The following is a 17869-nucleotide window of genomic DNA, read 5'->3' on the forward strand; positions in this document are numbered from 1 at the left end:
CTGTAACAATGAATAGCTGTATTTCAACACTACAGTATACAATACCGAGTCATTTAGTGGTTTAGCATAATTCCGGCATTAGTGTCCAAGGAAGACTTTAGGAGCTCAGTAAGTGATAGACTGGGAATCATGTCTCTGTTCATCAGGTAGAGGATCTTTCTTAACGGTTGACTGCAAGCAGGTTTTCATTAAGGCCGACCACACATGTTTAAATTATTTTGCTACATACTACAAATTCTTTATCGTCTGTGGCGCTAGTAGTGATGGTGGTGGTAACAAGTCAAATTTTAATATAATCCAACTGTCTGATTTAACATCACCTAAGATAAGTCCCGGTTGGAAAAAACAACAACGATAAAAAGCAGTGAGGGTCCTCATAGAATCTGTGGTTTGGAACAATTGCCCTCCTACTGGCAGTAATGAACATCTACTAAAAATAATACCAACTGCCGTAATTGACTCTTCAGGAAAAAAGGTCTAGCTGCTCAACTGTTGTTGTTTTAATAATTACAACATCAAAACAAAACTACAAAAAATATTTTTAGGTTAATATAGGGTGATAAAAGTTTTAAAGTGAAAATATAATTTATTATTTTAACCAAGAAAAGAAAAAATTGGAAAATTAAAAGAAGTTCAAAATGATATTTAGGAAGAAGGAAGTTTCTCTGGTACAAAACGTATTTATCATAAACTCAGTCTGTTGCCTTTGAAATAATTCCGTAATATTTTTGTGCTATGAATTTATAAGAATAACACAATCGTAACAAAGTGATGTCAAAGTTATCGTAGCAACAGAATAGTAAAAGTTTTGAAGAAAAATGTTTTTTTTTTTTATATTTTAAACAATAAATGAAAACTGAAGAACCTAGAGGTAATTCGAAATTAAATTTTGAAAAAAAAGAAAGAAATTTTCCCTGTCACAAAAGGTGTTTATCGGAGCCTCAATCTGTCGTCTTTTAAAATTTTGGTCACCTTTTTTCTTATGGAAATATTTAATAATAACTACGAAGTCGACAAATTGTGTTCAAACTTTCAGCAGACCAATGTTAATAGTGAAGACGTTTTCCCTATCACAAGACACGTTTAACAAAACTTCATTCCGTTATCTTTAAATGTATTCGTAATATTTTTTTATTAGAAAGAAGTTTACGGATAAATACAAAGTCGATAAATTGAGAGCAAATTTTGACCAGACCAAATGAATGCTAATAAGGTATTTAGTGCAGAAGAGAATTACAGTAAACTCTGTAAAAGTACAACTCAATTTTTTTGTTTTTTACTGATTTTACATACAAATCAACCACTTTTTTAGCGGAGTTCTAATAATGATTCTAAACTCCAACTAGCTGTTTCTCTTAAAGTAGGATCCTATAAGGACAGTTTCTTTCGTAGCATAGTTTACGAAGGTAAGACTGAAATTTGTCGAGAAAAGTTAGGAAATAACTAAACATGTAAAACGTACTGCCTTAATTTGTTTCTGTGAAGCGCTCTCCATAAATTGGTTGGTCCACTCATTCAGAACAACAACAAAAACGTTTCACTTTATGTTTCACACAAAGGCCGATACAGAACAAACACGACTATAGTCCAGCGTATTAACTCTCTTAACCAAGTCTGATGCGCTAACAACGTCCAGATATGGCATCTAACTGACAGTATATTTTAAGACATTGGGGTGCTTAAAGCATATTTTGCGTTTGATTAGATTAACTCGTTGATAGCTGAACTATTCACTGCATCTGTAGTCTAATTTATGAAATAACAGAGAAGAAAAATAACATTTTGAATTATTTTTCAACATGCGGCTCTTCTCACTTTCACAAGACGTATACTGACAGCGATCACTTCTAATAGCTCCGAACGTCGCACCAAAAGCCTTATTTGAAAGCTTTACCGAAACGAAGCTGTTTTCTTCGTCAAGTTAGGACTTCTGTTTCTTAACAAAATCCCAGCTTAGAATGTTGTCAGAGATCCCATAGAGTAATAGATTAATTCATGTAGGATAACAGAATGCTTATTCTTTTTCATGTTTGCCTTCAGCAGATTAAACAATCAGAAGCCTGAGCTTAATTACATAAGGTAATTGCGACGCGTATGTATGAGATTTAAACCGAAAGTGATGGGCAATAGTCTAGATGTGTTCATTAATAGCTCCTATCTAATTAGAATATTATTCATACAAGTCTTGACAGCATTATAAGTTTGTGTAAATTTTAATTGACTTATCACTATACTATGTCTACAGGATTTCAGAGTCTATTCGAGTGTATGAATTTTAATTATTATCATGTCGAGGTAGGGCGCATACAAGTTTTGGCACAGCCATGTGTATTGTTACGTAGTGTGAATGTTAATCGACTTTTGTTGGGATGTTATACGTATAGGATTTGGGTAATTGTTTCTGTGCTTGGCTTTTAACCGATGATATACCAAGAATTAGAATGCACATGCTTTTACGATTTTCAATTTATGCTTTACCAAGATAATAGATCATGTAGGTAATCTAAGTTCAAGTACATATGTGAATGATTTTTCGTTGTTTTATGTCAATAGTTTACATATATATATATATTCAGATCGTATGTTCTGACCAATATTTAAATGGCATTTTGATATCAAAATCTGAACTTAAAGATATTGAGGGAACTATATGTTCTTGTATATGTGGGCGTTTTATTATCAGGGTACATTACACACAGTGTTTTGCAGGAGTAAAAGTATATGATTTTGTCGGGATATTAATGCAGAATACAGGTGTAACGCTTAGATATATTTTACCAGAATACTGTGACAGGATTTATCAGAAATATATGTGACGTGTAATATTTTACTGATACTGACGCATGTTACACATTATAACACAAACACACACACACACACACATATATAAATATGTGTATGTTTTTGTGTTTGTATGTATGGCATTTAAACAACATATTATCAGGATACTGGCGAAAGATACAGTAGTGTTTAACAATAAATGTGTGTGTAATATTCAAACGACTTGTTACTAAGTTATTATAGTACCAATAGGCTTGAACAAACATATATAACCTTACTTTGGGGATAAAACCAAATATTTGATGGCAGTTTTAGTTGAACAAAGTACAACATATAAACAACACATTATTTCAAATAATATTGTACAATTGCAGATGTTTTAGCCTCTAGTAGGTGTTCACAAATGTGCTAATATAAAGGATTTCCTCATTGCAGGTCTCTAAATTAAATAAAATTATTGTGGTTTGCAGGAACCTGTCATTCTAACACTTAATTTTAAAGTCAATTGAAAGGACGAAATGCAGCTGGGATTTCTTGTAAAAAAGAATCTAATGAACCACTATAAAGGTTATTTTTCATATGGAGATAGTGCTCATTACTGATAGTTCTCACATATTTAATGAAAGCAGCCAATTAATTACCATTATGAGCACAGCTGGTTTTTGAAAGATTTTGTTTTTAAATAACAGGTTTCGTAGTACTTATCATTTTATCACCAACAACAAATTTATATGTAACTGCTGGAAAACAAAAAGGATTCAGAAACATAACTCAAATGTTCACAGTGTGAAAAAGTGAATGTTATATTAAAGGAGATAGAAATAATAAAAATATATAAGTGAAGAGATATCCGTTACCTTGTTGTTCATTGTACATTATGTGTAAGGCGAAAACAGTGTGAACATTAAACTTCAATATAAGTAATATGAAATAAACAAAAACGTAAACGAAGGAGATAAACTCTATCTTAATAAGTTACATTGCTCTTTTACTATGTTGATTTTCTATACTTCTCAAATGAATCGAAATTCTAGCCCACGTTATGAAAAATTGTTTTGGTTACGTATTTTTGGAGCAAAAATTTTATAATGAGTTACTTATACTCTATCCACCAGGTAGAATCAAACCCCAGATTTTAGCATTGTAAGTTCGTAAACTTACCAATAATCCAGATTCAAATGAAAAGAGGAAGCAGTATTGTTTATGAATGATAATATGTTCTTTAACAGTGATATATTATGTTGTTAGATTTATTTAACAGTGATATATTATGTTGTTAGATTTATTTAACAGTGATATATAGTGATATGTTGTTAGATTTATTTCATCCAGCGACATCTTTATGGTTTCTCCAAATCCATCACTTGAAAACACAGTAACAGGTACAAAAGTTTTTATGATTTTGCTTCAATCTGAAATGTTTTCATCATTAAATAAAACCAACTCCTCAGATTTAGTAAACAACGATATGTTTCACGTATAATAATTACCAACAAACAAAGAAAAAAACAACAAAAATATATTCCAAGACTTAAATAAACAATTCACACACGACTAGTGGGCGTAAAAAATCAAGTTAACAAGTTGGGTAAGAGAGAACTAAAGTTTCTCGCCGTCATCTAGAATTCACCATCTTCATAATGAAGCCAAACATCTTAAATACTTAAACATGTTTCGGATAAACTGAATTTGATTTTCAATCTACATTTCATGTTGCATCACACGTCTGTTTGTGATACAATGTCAGGTTAGTTTAGTGTATAACATTTCTCGATTTAGTCTTTAATTAAAAGATCTGCATATCTCGGACTATATTAAAGTTATTCATTTCTGGAATGTTAATTTTACATATGATAAAATACTCTTTGGTTAGGGACAAATAAAATAAAGGGCCATCTATAGTTGAAACATTCTACTAGGTAACTAACGTAGTCAGTTTTATTCAAATTCTTCACATCTTTTTATATGTAATTAGATAGTATTAAACCCAATATTAAGAATGAAAGTAAACGAGTATAAACAATAATTAAAACAATTAGGTTCTTCTGTCACAGGGTAGAAGGGGAGAACGGCCATTACGCATATTTCTCTATTTCTACTTTCAGCATTAAAACTATTCGAACATAACCAAACTGGAACAGCACAGCTTTACAGCAAGTGAAACTGTTTTGTTAAATAATTAGGCTGCTGTTTTCTATTTTGTGTGAAAACACAACAATGTGTGATCAATTAAGTTTGTTTATAGAGAAACAAGATATGAAAAATCATATCATGGTATATTACCAGTCTTACGATTAAATAAATATATTATCGTGTGCAACATAATTAAATTTTAGAGTCATACTTTACAATAGATGGACACAATTTTTACAAGTTCATGTAAATAAATAACATAAGTCATTATTGCTCTGTTGGTTGTAATAAATTAAGGTAGTGTAGGCTAATGTCAATTTACTTGTTTTAGCTAATTATTTACGTTTTAAAAGTTTGACCAAAATGAATTTCATTAGCCAAGTCCAAAAGCATAATAGATATAAGTACTTTGTTCTATTAGACAATTGATAATAAAGGTTAACGACATAAGTCACAATAATTCTGCCTATTAATATTGTTAGTAAAAGTTAATATGGGTTAAAGTATTTTTATTTGTTGTAGATAATCACTAACAAGGATTATTGACACAGATGACAGTGTCACTGTTTGGTTGACAGTCGTTACAGGGGGTCAAGAATGTAGGTCAGTTCTGTTCTCTTAAATTTACATATATATTACAGTCGCAAGTGAAAGTTAAAAAGATAGAAGACGATGGTTCAGGTCACTTAACTATAGTTCTAGAACCTCACAAGCATTAGTTCTAGTGAGAACAACTGTTCTAGTCCAGTTAATGAACGCCCACAAAATCAAGTCATTAACTAAAGTGAAGGAATAGCAATACGATGGTTCTCTCCAGTTGACTTTATACCATTAATGAAGGTCGTACACTCTATCGTACAGTGTTTATAACAAACTAGCAGAATTTGTTTCAAAGCATGAAAACTAACATGCATTTTTACTTATTTAATAGTTTCATGTGCACGTGAAAATAAAGAAGATGGTAATGGTCGATTTCTCTCTACGATTTACTGAAGAAATATATCAGTTATAATGTTTTACTATATAATAAGTGATGCGCTTTCTGTCTAAAGATTTCTTTGTTAGTTATTAAGAACAAAGCTACACCAGGCTTTATGCTGTGTCACTAGGGACAAAGGCATTCATGTTAAAGCTGGTGACTTTGATCGTCCTGTATATAGATTGAATAATATCACAGTGCCTTAATGCCTGCCTGACGTCAATCGATGTTGAGTTAGGTGATATTAGAAAATGTTAGTTTTATTCGAAGACAATACTTAGGTGGTTATACATATAATTAACCTTTATTTACAGGTTATGTCTGATTATCCAGTTGATGAAGAGAACAAGTGTTTGTTTTTTTTAAATTTTGCTCAAAGCTACATGAGAGCTATCTGCGCTAGCCGTCCCTAATTTTGCAGTGTAAGACTAGAGGGAAGGCAGCTAGTCATCACTACCCACCGCCAACTGTTGGACTACTCTTTTACCAACGAATAGTGGGATTGACCGTCACATTATAACTCCCCCACGGCTGAAAGGGCGAGTATGTTTTGGTACGACGGGGAGAGAACAAATGTACTTCGATTTTTCGCCTTGCACGTCTTAAGGTTTGGAGAACATCCTTTAAAAATACTATGTTTTATTGTTGTCTCAAAGAAACAAATAAGTTCAACATTATTTACAATAGTATATTAATTAATTCTGGAATGATATAAGAGCTATAAATCTGAGGGCGTTCTTGAAGCAAGTTTTGTTTAAGGTAACAAAAGTACGAGCTAGTGTAGGAGATAATATAATATAATTATATAATATATATATAATATATATATAATAATATAATATAATTATATAATATATATATATAATATAATATAATATATATAATATATATATAATAATATAATATAATATAATTACTCTAAAATAAAACTATTTCATTAAAGAAAGAAACCGAATTCTTCACTTTGAGCTCCATTAGTTCAATAATCAAGCGCCTTGGAATTCTCTGTCTTATATTAACGTGTTTAAAATATAAAATTAATTCCAAGTTCATATATATATAGTTTCAGTAAGAAGTTTAGACAGAAATAGAGATTCACAATCCAACCAGAAAAATAAACATTGTTATGGAAATTAACTGATGAAAATAAAATCATAATTTTTTTTAACTTAAATCTTGAAGCACTTGCCAAAAACAAAAGCCTTGATGTTTATAAAATACAACACAATAGACGAACCATTTGTGTTCCAATTAGTACAAATAACTTCAATAATCTTATCCTCGTACTTTTAATAGCAGCCAATACATGAAATTCTAACAGTTTATTATTTTCCTGGATGACACCATACCCACATAATCTGAACTCGTGTCGACGTTGGTTATATAATGTTTCCTATTTCAAATCTTCAACACATTTCACTTTACGTGCATTCAGATATACAATGTTATTATCATACATACACTTTTTAAATAAAATAATTTTATTTGCCTCTTCTTACGTTGCTTTTTACTGAAATAATGAACGTAATTTGTTTCCAAATCAAGACTGCAAATTTACTCTACGAAATGGTTGTTCTACACTTGGAAATACTGAGTATTTTTGAAAAGAAATAAAAACAGTGTTTTTTTTTTTAGATTTAGAGTATGGCCATCTATAAATTACGGAATATGAAATTATGTTATTTTCAATATTTTGCTTTCTCATGTTTCACGTATTTATTAGTAGAACTATGTAAACGATGAATGTAAAATTGAATATTTAAGAATATAGTTACAAAGTAAATAGATTGTAAAATCTAAGTACAACGTGAATATACCTGCGTTTCATGAATTAATGATTGTGTTATTTTTCCCATGAAACCTTCAACAGTTCGTGTATCAGTGCTTGGGAAGTTGATAATTAACTTATTTTATAAGACATCCATGATCATGCTTTTCCAGCTGGAGAAAGGTTTCACATTACAAGTTCTTTCACAGTAATATGTGTACAAAGAACTATCAATACGGGAAATCAGATTACTTTAATAAATTTTAAGGTTTGTGATAACAGACTTCATACTTAATTAAAAATATAAATTGAAAAATAAAATATCGACAATAAAATCAGCAATAACAATAATGATTATATATATATTTTTAAATTAACCGTTCAATCTTAATACAGAACAAACAAGACACGACAAATAGCATGGACTCTACCTTGTGAGAAGTTACTGTTCCAGTCAGAATCAGAAACAAAAGGTTGAAGAATATTTAATTATTAAGATAAACTGGTTTAAAGAAACGCTGAAAAACACACTTCGTCCTCATCACGTGTGATCAAATAAATGTTAAATTAATTTTAAAATAAAAGTGTTAAAAGTACTTTATGTGTTTTTTATATGACTAAAATTAGTTTTATTTTCATGCTCCCCATCACGAGAATGTGAAATGTCCACACTTACATATATATATATATATATAATACATATCTATGTACACACATATATATGTGTATATATATAATACATATCCATGTACACACACATATATATATATTTCTATACTATAAATATCCATGTCCACACATATATATATATATGTTATATATATCATAAATATATTAATATATTATGTTCATAATCAATCAATAAAAAGTGAACACATGTTTTCAAGCTGATGATGAAACATGGAAAACATAGTGTATATGTGTTTGGAAATGTAAAAAAGAATACTGTAAAATATTTAAAAACTGTTCAGTAATACTAAAGTAAATGTCAACATATTGCTGGTCTTTATTCCTGAATGGTGATATTGTTTTTTATTTAATTCCTTAAAATAACTTATTGGTTTTCTCCTGCTAACGAAAACTTATATCTATACCACTGTGTGTGTTTTCTACTTTGTTAATGCTAAACACATAAGACTCAAAGGAAACAAGTTAAGAGAGACCGTAAAGGACGTGAGTCTTGCTGTCTCTTACCATATCTCTCTTTATATAAATATATATTTATAAATGTGCGTGTGCTTTCATAGCTCACGTCCCTTGAGTTTTAGCGTGTTTAACAGGGAAACCGAAAATCTATAAATGATGCTACTAGATACCATAGTAGTGAATCTGCGCTAGAATGTTCTTAAGTAACGTTTACATATCAAAAGATGGACTGGGTGAACTTATACCGTATCACAAGTGGACCAGAGCATAATTAATAGAGAATTAATTAATTTAAAAATAATTTTGGGGATTAAAAATTCATATATGATGTTTATATGTATCATCTAGCATGTATTTCATCATTTCTGTATGTCTGACAGTTCGGCCCGGCATCGCCAGGTGGTCAGGGCGCTCGTCTCGTAAGCTGACAGTCACGGGTTCAAATCCCCGTTACACCAAACATGCTTATCCTTTTAATTGTGGCGGTGTTATAATGTTATAGCCAATCCCACTATTCGTTGGTAAAAAAGTATCCCAAGAGTTAAAGACGGCTACCATAGATCAACCTCGTGCAGCTTAGCAAGAAATTATAAAATAAACAAATTGGCAATTTAATTTGACATACAGCATGAATATGAAAATGTATGGATTCCTAATAGTTAAATATAATATTTGGTTCAGAGGCGGTAATGGTAAGTCTTCTAGTAGTTAGGTTCGATACTTAGTTCATACGTGGTAAAATGTCAGCTTTCTGGCGGTTACATATAATATTTTATCTGCAGATAGCAGCTTGTTTACAGGTAGTAATAAGTGGACCTTATCAAGGGTAGCTAAAAGACTTGATAATGTAAGTAGAGATTTGGGGAATTCTGGGTAATTAGATACAAACTTAGTAATTGTTAAAAGAATGGTTTTATAGAGTTTGGATCCAAAATTTGGTATGTGATTCACAATGTGTGGGTCTGCTATTGATTAGATAAAATATTTCATATGTAGGTGACAGAGTGTGATTATTCTAGGGTTAGATATAATACCTGATACGTACCTAAAAACGTTGGACTTCTAGTAATTAGATAAAATGTCAGTAGCAGTTAATAAAAATAAAATATTTAGGTAGTAAACTAATGTGGCAGGTAATAGGTGGTAATTTGTGAATTTTCAACTTTCAACTTTTAATCATTGGTATATAGACTATGATGAATGTACCTTACTGTGGTTATATAAAAATACATAATGTTTAGTAAGTTATGTGTGGATTCTTATGGTTTTATAGACTACTTGGTAAATAATTAGTCATGTTTGGACTTTCATGTAGTTATACAGATCACTCGGTACGTTATAGTTTTACCTGGACTTTCTGTTGGTTATATAAGCTACATGGTACGGTATTAATTTTACCTAGCCTTTTTGGCGGTTATATAGAATACGTAGTGCAAAAAGTAATTGTATGTAGACTTTATGGTAATTATATAGACTACTTAGTTATATGTGGCCTTTCTGGTGGTTATATAGATTACGTGATACGTGATACATTATTAGTTTCACCTAGACTTTCTGATGGTTATATAGACTAGTTGGTACGGTATTAGCTTTATCTAGACTTTCTGGTGGTTATACAGATTACTTGGTTCGTTATTAGTTTTACACAAACTTTCTGGTGGTTATACAGACTACTTGGTACGTTATTAGTTTTATACAAACTTTCTGGTGGTTATATAGAATAGATGGTGCAAAGTTAATTGTATGTGGATCTTATGGTAGTTACACAGACTACTTTATGCATAATTAGTTATATGTGGACTTTTTGGTGGTTATGTAAGATACTTGGTACACTTTATGTACTTTGGATACTTTCAGGTTGATATTAATAAGATAGATAATATGTAAAAGGCAATTTTCGTACTGGTTAACTGGTACAGATTATAATTATAATAATTAAATTAATTTGAATAATGTCTAAGTAACAAATAATATAGTTTCTAGATAGACAATATATTACATACATCTTAATTAACTATAAGATATTGGGCACAGAAACTACTTTCAATATTTTGGTTAATACTAAGTTCATAGAAGTACTTTAGATAATTTATAGTTATGTGATATGATATTTACTACACGAGAGATATTTCATATGGTTAAGTAAGATAAACAAAAAGTACATTTCATAATTCTATACATAACAGTTGCTACATAGAATGTACTTAAAATACGTTCAATCTGGTACATGATGAATATAATATAGAATTGGACTTTGGATATTAAACGAACACTTGTAGTTTATAGCTGATAGTGTGTCTAGTCTTTTTACCACAAAATGTATTCAGGTTTAAAATTACATCTACAACTGACACGATTCCTAAAAACTACTACAAAAGCCCGTTTATATTTTTGTATTTCATATAATGAGTAAAATATACTTCAGTATATGAACATATTGGAGTTTTTATTACAAGATTCATTATAATATGTTTTCAATTTCCGAATAACATTTCTTTGGTGGAACGACCGCCATCCCGATGGAATGTTTGTATCATGCGCTTCCATTCACACGTGTAATGTTTGTCGATTATGTAGCTTGAAACCTATTAAACTCAAGTATTCCAGCACATCTTATCGGATATTTCTCCCTGAATAACTAGAGCACACTTCAAGTCTCTGTATTTTACGGTTGAATAAACGATTTCAGTGGACTCACTACGGTGTGAACCATCGCGAGATGAGTCTATCTACAGTTTCTCGGTACAGACCAGGCAGTATGTCTGTTTACTCAACTTCTGAATAAAACTATTTAGGTGAAAAGAGCAGTACATATTAGAGAAAGTTAGAACTAACAGTGTTTGATGGCCTTGAAGCGTCAGCGAAATAAGTGTAAAACATATTTGAATGTACATCTCAAAAAACAGAGCTGAACCAAGTTTGGTTGAACAACTGAGTTTCGCAAAGAGATCAGGAAATTTAATTTTGATGACACAGGATCAAAGATCAGTGTTCGAAAACAATACAAACATATTTCTCTAGAATATATTGTTTCATAATAATCATAACCTAAATATAAGTTTAAAATAACTAATAATTTTATCACTGAACAAGCCGAATGCTCATCATATGACGGGAAATAATGACCAATTTTACTTCTCAAAATTATACCTAAATAAATGTTTTTTATGAATACGATCTCAAAAACGTAGTTTTTATATAAACTATATTATATAAACGTATAACTTAAAACATAATTATAATCCAGTGACAATGTATGTATAGAGAATGATTATCTTATTTCTAATACTTCACAAAAACAACATATTTACGTATATTTGGTTAAGTGTTGCTTGATTAGCAGTTTCACTTGTGTTTATTTTTAAGCTGTGTTCAAATATTCGTTTAGCACAGTGGTTTGTCCGAGGACTTACAACGTTAGAAACCAGGTTTCTGTACTCGAGTTAGGCAGAACACCCATTGTGTAGAAATGTATTCTCAAAACGACTAGTCTTGAGAATACATTTTTACTTCAAGTTGGTTTCTTGTCATCACGAACTCATTGTGTAGCTTTGTGCGTAACTTTAATCACACAAACAAAACTAATCATCTTAACAAATTTATATAATTGAGGCATGCAAAAAACTGATTATCAAAGGCGTGTTTCTGCTTGGTCACCTGCATGACTGAAAATTACTTATGATGATGATAAAGCCAGTGAACTTTACGTTTCGTGGTGTTCTCTTTGGATTGTCTTCCTGGTTTTGGCTTTGTTAGCCTGCTGAACTGAAGAATTGCGCTTTCGTTTGGTATTTTAAAAACTGAAATGCGTTGCGGGTAAAGCAAGCGGGTTGTTTTGAAGTAGTACTCGACGGTTCCGATTGGACAAAATTGGGTGATGTTGCGTCAGCGTTTCTCCTTGATAAACAAACAAACGTAATGTGAAATTTCAGCCAGAATTAACAAACATGTGGTGCGAGCATACCCGATTCCACGTTATTACTCATCACGATCGCTAATAACCTACCCTCACTCAAATCCAACTATACACCCAAAATAGCGCACCGTACGTTTGATATATATATATATATATATGGTTGAAAAACAAAAAGTTAAACCTGCTTGTCGTGACAGAAAACGATGTCGTTTCGTGCAAGTTGCATATCGATCGGTACCGCAACGGCTGTGATATCGACGTGGCAGATGAACCACTTTTCGTTTCCATAATAGATTATGCGAGAGAAGATCGACTTAGATCATTCTTTACAGATATATAGTACATCAAACTTATATTTTTCTTAAAGCATCTTGAATTCGAGAAAGTAGTCGTGGTTGTTTTCCTAATAGTAAAAACAAGTATTAACTATGTCAAAGCAGTAAGATATAACATGTATTTCCTAAAAATAAATAAATAAAATCGTAATCTGAGGGTCGCGGGTTCGCATCCCGGTCGCGCCAAACATGCTCGCCCTTTCAGCCGTGGGGACGTTATAATGTGACGATCAATCCCACTATTAGTTGGTAAAAGAGTAGTCCAAGAGTTGGCGGTGGGTGGTGATGACAAGCTGTCTTCCTTCTAGTCTTACACTGCTAAATTAGAGACAGCTAGCGTATATAGCCTCGAGTAGCTTTGTGCGAAATTCAAAAAACAAATAAACAAACTTCTAAAAAATATTTGCTTAGTTTTATTAAGTATAAGTTTTGAAATTATTCAAATTTAACCATGCTTCTGTATTTTATTGGGGTAAATTTGATTTATTTTCACCTTTTTTCAAACTTTTAAATTCATCGATTTAGCTACTTTGTACTATGTTATATATACAATTTCTATTATCTTATCCATCAGCATAAATACGACTGCGTAGCTACGTAGTTAAAGCACTCGACTCCTAATCCGATGGTTGCGGGTTTGAATCCCCATCGCACCAAACATGCTCGCTTTTTTAGCTGTGGGGGTGTTATAATGTGACGGTTCAAACCCACTATTCGTAGGTAAAAGAGTAGCCCAAGGTTGGTGGTGGATGGCGATGAGTAACCGCATTCCCTCTAGTCTTACACTTATAAATTAGGGACAGCCAGCGCAGATAACCCTCGTGTAGCTTTGCTCAAAATTCATACCACACCTACATTCGACTGGAGTCGTAAGATTTATTGAATACAAAAGTTTGTTTAGTAGTAAGATATTTAAATGCACCCTGTTGGAATAGCGGTAAGCCTAAGGAGTTGCAACCCTACAATCAGGGATTTGATTCCCCTCGGTGGACACAGTAGACAACCTGAAATTTATCTTAATTCATGTTTTTTGTGTTCATCATCTCAGAATATTTACTGACAAATCAGTATAGTCGCAAACCGTTGTCACAGCAACTATGTGGGGAAAAATTGACCGAGAAGTGCCCCATATTTGAATACTTTTGAGTCTTTTTTTTTTAACTTAACCTACCCCTGTATTTCCTAAATTATTTGCAAACATTCGGACCAGAAGATTTTAGTGGTTTTTTATGTATCCAAAACGTCAAATTATAGTTAACGAGTTTGTATGTTTCATTTGTCTTGATGATATTATGAGGTAACACACTTGAATTCAAAGTATTTTGCTTGTTTGTTTTGAATTTCTCGCAAAGCTACTCGAGGACTATCTGCGGTAGCCGTCCCTAAATTAGCAGTGTAAGACTAGAGGAAAGGCAGTTAATCATCACCATCCACCTCCAACTCTTTGGCTACTCTTTTACCAACTAACTGTGGAATTAACCGTCACATTGTAACGCCCAAACGGCTGAAAGGGCGAGCATGGTTGGTGTGACAGGGACTCGAATCCGCAACTCTCCGATTAAGTTGAGCTCCCTAGCCACCTGGCCATGCCGAGCCAGTGTATGGTACATACTGAAATATCTAATATTTCTAATTAAAAAAAAGTAGCCATCTATAAGACAAGTCTACTTGGGTCATCTATTCTTGATGTTTAGAAATTCATTCGCTTATGCAAGTTTGATTCTTTGAAACTGGTAAAATAAAATTGAACTTATTTTGTATACATTGTTTTAATATATCTATTTTGGTACACTTTTCTCAAAATGAAAATTTATCATCAATCTTCGCACTTTATGTAAAATTGACATTACATTTTATGTCACATACAATGAGAATGCATAGCTGTTTCTGTACATTTTGAACGAACTATCTGTCATGGATTGTTAGTACCCAGAGGTTATTTTCTACAGACTTGCTAGTTAACTGTATGATAATCACTTCAGTTTTAGTTATTGTTGATATTGAACTGTTTGCAATGCTCTCTGCTGTTAACTCGTTGTATATTTTGAAATATACTGTTAGAGTTATTCAGCGTTGGAAACTGGACAAACATCATACTGGCAAATGGAACCCTACTAGCGTATCTGACTTTAGCATAATGAACGATAATGGATATTCCTCTGCTAAACCGTTCGGCACGTTGCTCGAATAAGACTAGCCAAAAGAAGTGGCATATACACTGTGGTCTTCATTCACATCAGGCGTAAAATGGATGATCTGAGGAAACACACTGCACTCTATCAAGTGTCACTAAAGATGATTGAGAAGAGTTCTTTCAGAGGACTGAACGAAAATATGCAGGACATTATCAATACACTCTGATTTTAACCACAGAGCAGCGATTCTTTGGCGTTTTGGTAGTTTGTAAAAACATATTCCGCATAAATTGAAGTTTAATAAACTGTACCTGTGTAAGTCATTTCCACCAAATGTTCGTTGATGTTGGACAACAAATTATTTGCATTTTAAATCACTTGGAGGATCTTCGAGTGCCCAATTTTGATGAAAAGGAACTGAAGGAGTGGTAGTGGATGACATAATTTTATAACAATACTTGTACCTCATCATAACTGGAATATTTCAAGTTCCAATCGTTCTTTGTTTAGTGCAGTGTATTATCTTATATGAGAGCTTTGTGATAGAAAGAATTACATTTAATAAAAGCATGACAACTAATTCTTACAGGTGTTTAGAACAATGCGTTTTACGGATTTGTTATAAATTAAAATAAACGTCAAAACTCATTTCTTTTGCTAGAACTGCAAACGTTTGTTATACCAGTATTTGCAGTGTAGTTTTCTTTAAGTTAATATCTAGTTAAACTTTTATAGAATAAAATAATTTGTAACTTAGCAACCTTAGAGTGTTAAATAACTTATTTTTTTTTTCCGAAAAAGCGCTATACTATACGTCTTATGAAATATAATCTAGGTTACTAGGCCTGATATGCATCGCTTCTTACAGTTTTCCTAATACAAGTATCTCACTGTTAACGATCCTCTTTCGCTAACCGCTGTTCTTTAGGGGGTTGGGAATAAAAATACTAGTATTATTATAATTCTTTTGTCTGAGAGACCTTATTCATCACAAATAACGTTGTGATAAAACAAAACTGAATCTTATTGAAATTTAACACAAATATGATACTTTTCTGCAATGCAGTGAAAGCAACCTTACCTAATTTGATTACCTCCGGTAGGGCCTTGCTACCAAGAAATGAAGATAACCACGCCGTCAACACAATTACCCAGTTAGCACGCATATTAGTGGAGGAAAGACGTTTGACTCTGTGCTTGCATGCTATCAAGACAACATTCAGCCCTTTGAACTTGCAACTTCGGTTTGGTTCTCTGACGTTTTTGTTATGATGATTTTGCCATTAGTAACAAATACGTTAACTCGCGAAGATATGACTGTACGCTTAGAGAGAAAATGATTTACAGAACTATATTGTTCAACACCAAATGAACGAGAAAATTCACGTGCACGCGAGCCACACGCGCTTCTTTCCTCAACTGCACAAGAAGCGAACCGCAAGATAGCACAGCAGCTGTTCCCAGCACGCGCCGGAGTCGCAACAGGAATTCATGCAGACAGGATCACAGTAAAAAAAAGGAAAGAAAAAATAACAGGCGAGAACAACGAGTTACGGTAGACCGAAACGCTTTCATTTACACGAGCCACAGAAACTAAGAAATATTATCATTATATTAAACCCACGAATTTCCATAGTATAATCGAAATGTAGTTTTGTAAGATGTTAAACATGCATATTTTCTTTTGTTTTATACTACTAAACTACCGGTTTTTTTTAAATGATGTATTCACCTATTGTATTTTTGCCATCATTTAACTAATATTTTGGTAGTAGAGTTTGACGTGTAACTGGGAAGCAAGCGTATGTTATAATGATCATGTATTTTTTATAGAGTTTGACGTGTAACTGGGAAGCAAGCGTATGTTATAATGATCATGTATTTTTATAGAGTTTGACGTGTAACTGGGAAGCAAGCGTATGTTATAATGATCATGTATTTTATAGAGTTTGACGTGTAACTGGGAAGCAAGCGTATGTTATAATGATCATGTATTTTTTATAGTTTGACGTGTAACTGGGAAGCAAGCGTATGTTATAATGATCATGTATTTTTTTATAGAGTTTGACGTGTAACTGGGAAGCAAGCGTATGTTATAATGATCATGTATTTTTTATAGAGTTTGACGTGTAACTGGGAAGCAAGCGTATGTTATAATGATCATGTATTTTTTATAGAGTTTGACGTGTAACTGGGAAGCAAGCGTATGTTATAATGATCATGTATTTTTTGTATATTCTAGTGGCCTTCGCGTTTCTTTTATGTCTGTTAGATTCTCGGTCGTGAATCGATTTGAAATGATGATAGATTGTTGGAAATCTCAGAAGGGTATATATACATGTACACGAGTTAGTAATAATCTGCTATTTCTTTCACTTTTATAGCATTTTTAGTTTTACAGAGAACTGGTTATTGCCATATCTTAAGATGTCTCTCACGATTACAGAATTATTTTAAACAGGTTTGTTTTAGACAAACTATTGTTTGTACAATTCATTTTTGTCGAAACAATGTTTATTAACTTTCAAAGTAGACATAATTATGATTTTTAAACAGTTTAGAAACTGTTCTGTTGATGGTATTACAGGCTCATTGTTACATATTTTACTCCCTAAGAAAACTTCAGTACCCATCTCGAACTCAACTGTAGTTAAACTGGTGCTGCTTTCAGTGGTA

The 17869-nt window shown here is 32.1% G+C and overlaps 1 protein-coding gene across 2 annotated transcripts in view; it reads right to left on the reverse strand.

The window, feature by feature from the left end:
* LOC143247576 (glutamate receptor ionotropic, kainate 2-like) overlaps positions 1-16620 on the reverse strand; it is a 158256-nt gene extending 141636 nt beyond the window's left edge. The window contains exon 1 of one of the 2 annotated variants that reach the window (XM_076495887.1): positions 16275-16620. In XM_076495887.1, the coding sequence (XP_076352002.1) occupies positions 16275-16359 (85 nt within the window). In that variant the 5' untranslated portion in view covers positions 16360-16620. The remainder of the gene's footprint in view (positions 1-16274) is intronic. The other variant, XM_076495878.1, reaches the window with a different exon arrangement.
* Between the last annotated feature and the right edge of the window lie 1249 nt (positions 16621-17869).

The sequence above is a fragment of the Tachypleus tridentatus genome, chromosome 1 (assembly GCF_004210375.1).
Source record: "Tachypleus tridentatus isolate NWPU-2018 chromosome 1, ASM421037v1, whole genome shotgun sequence".
Taxonomy (NCBI): domain Eukaryota; kingdom Metazoa; phylum Arthropoda; class Merostomata; order Xiphosura; family Limulidae; genus Tachypleus; species Tachypleus tridentatus.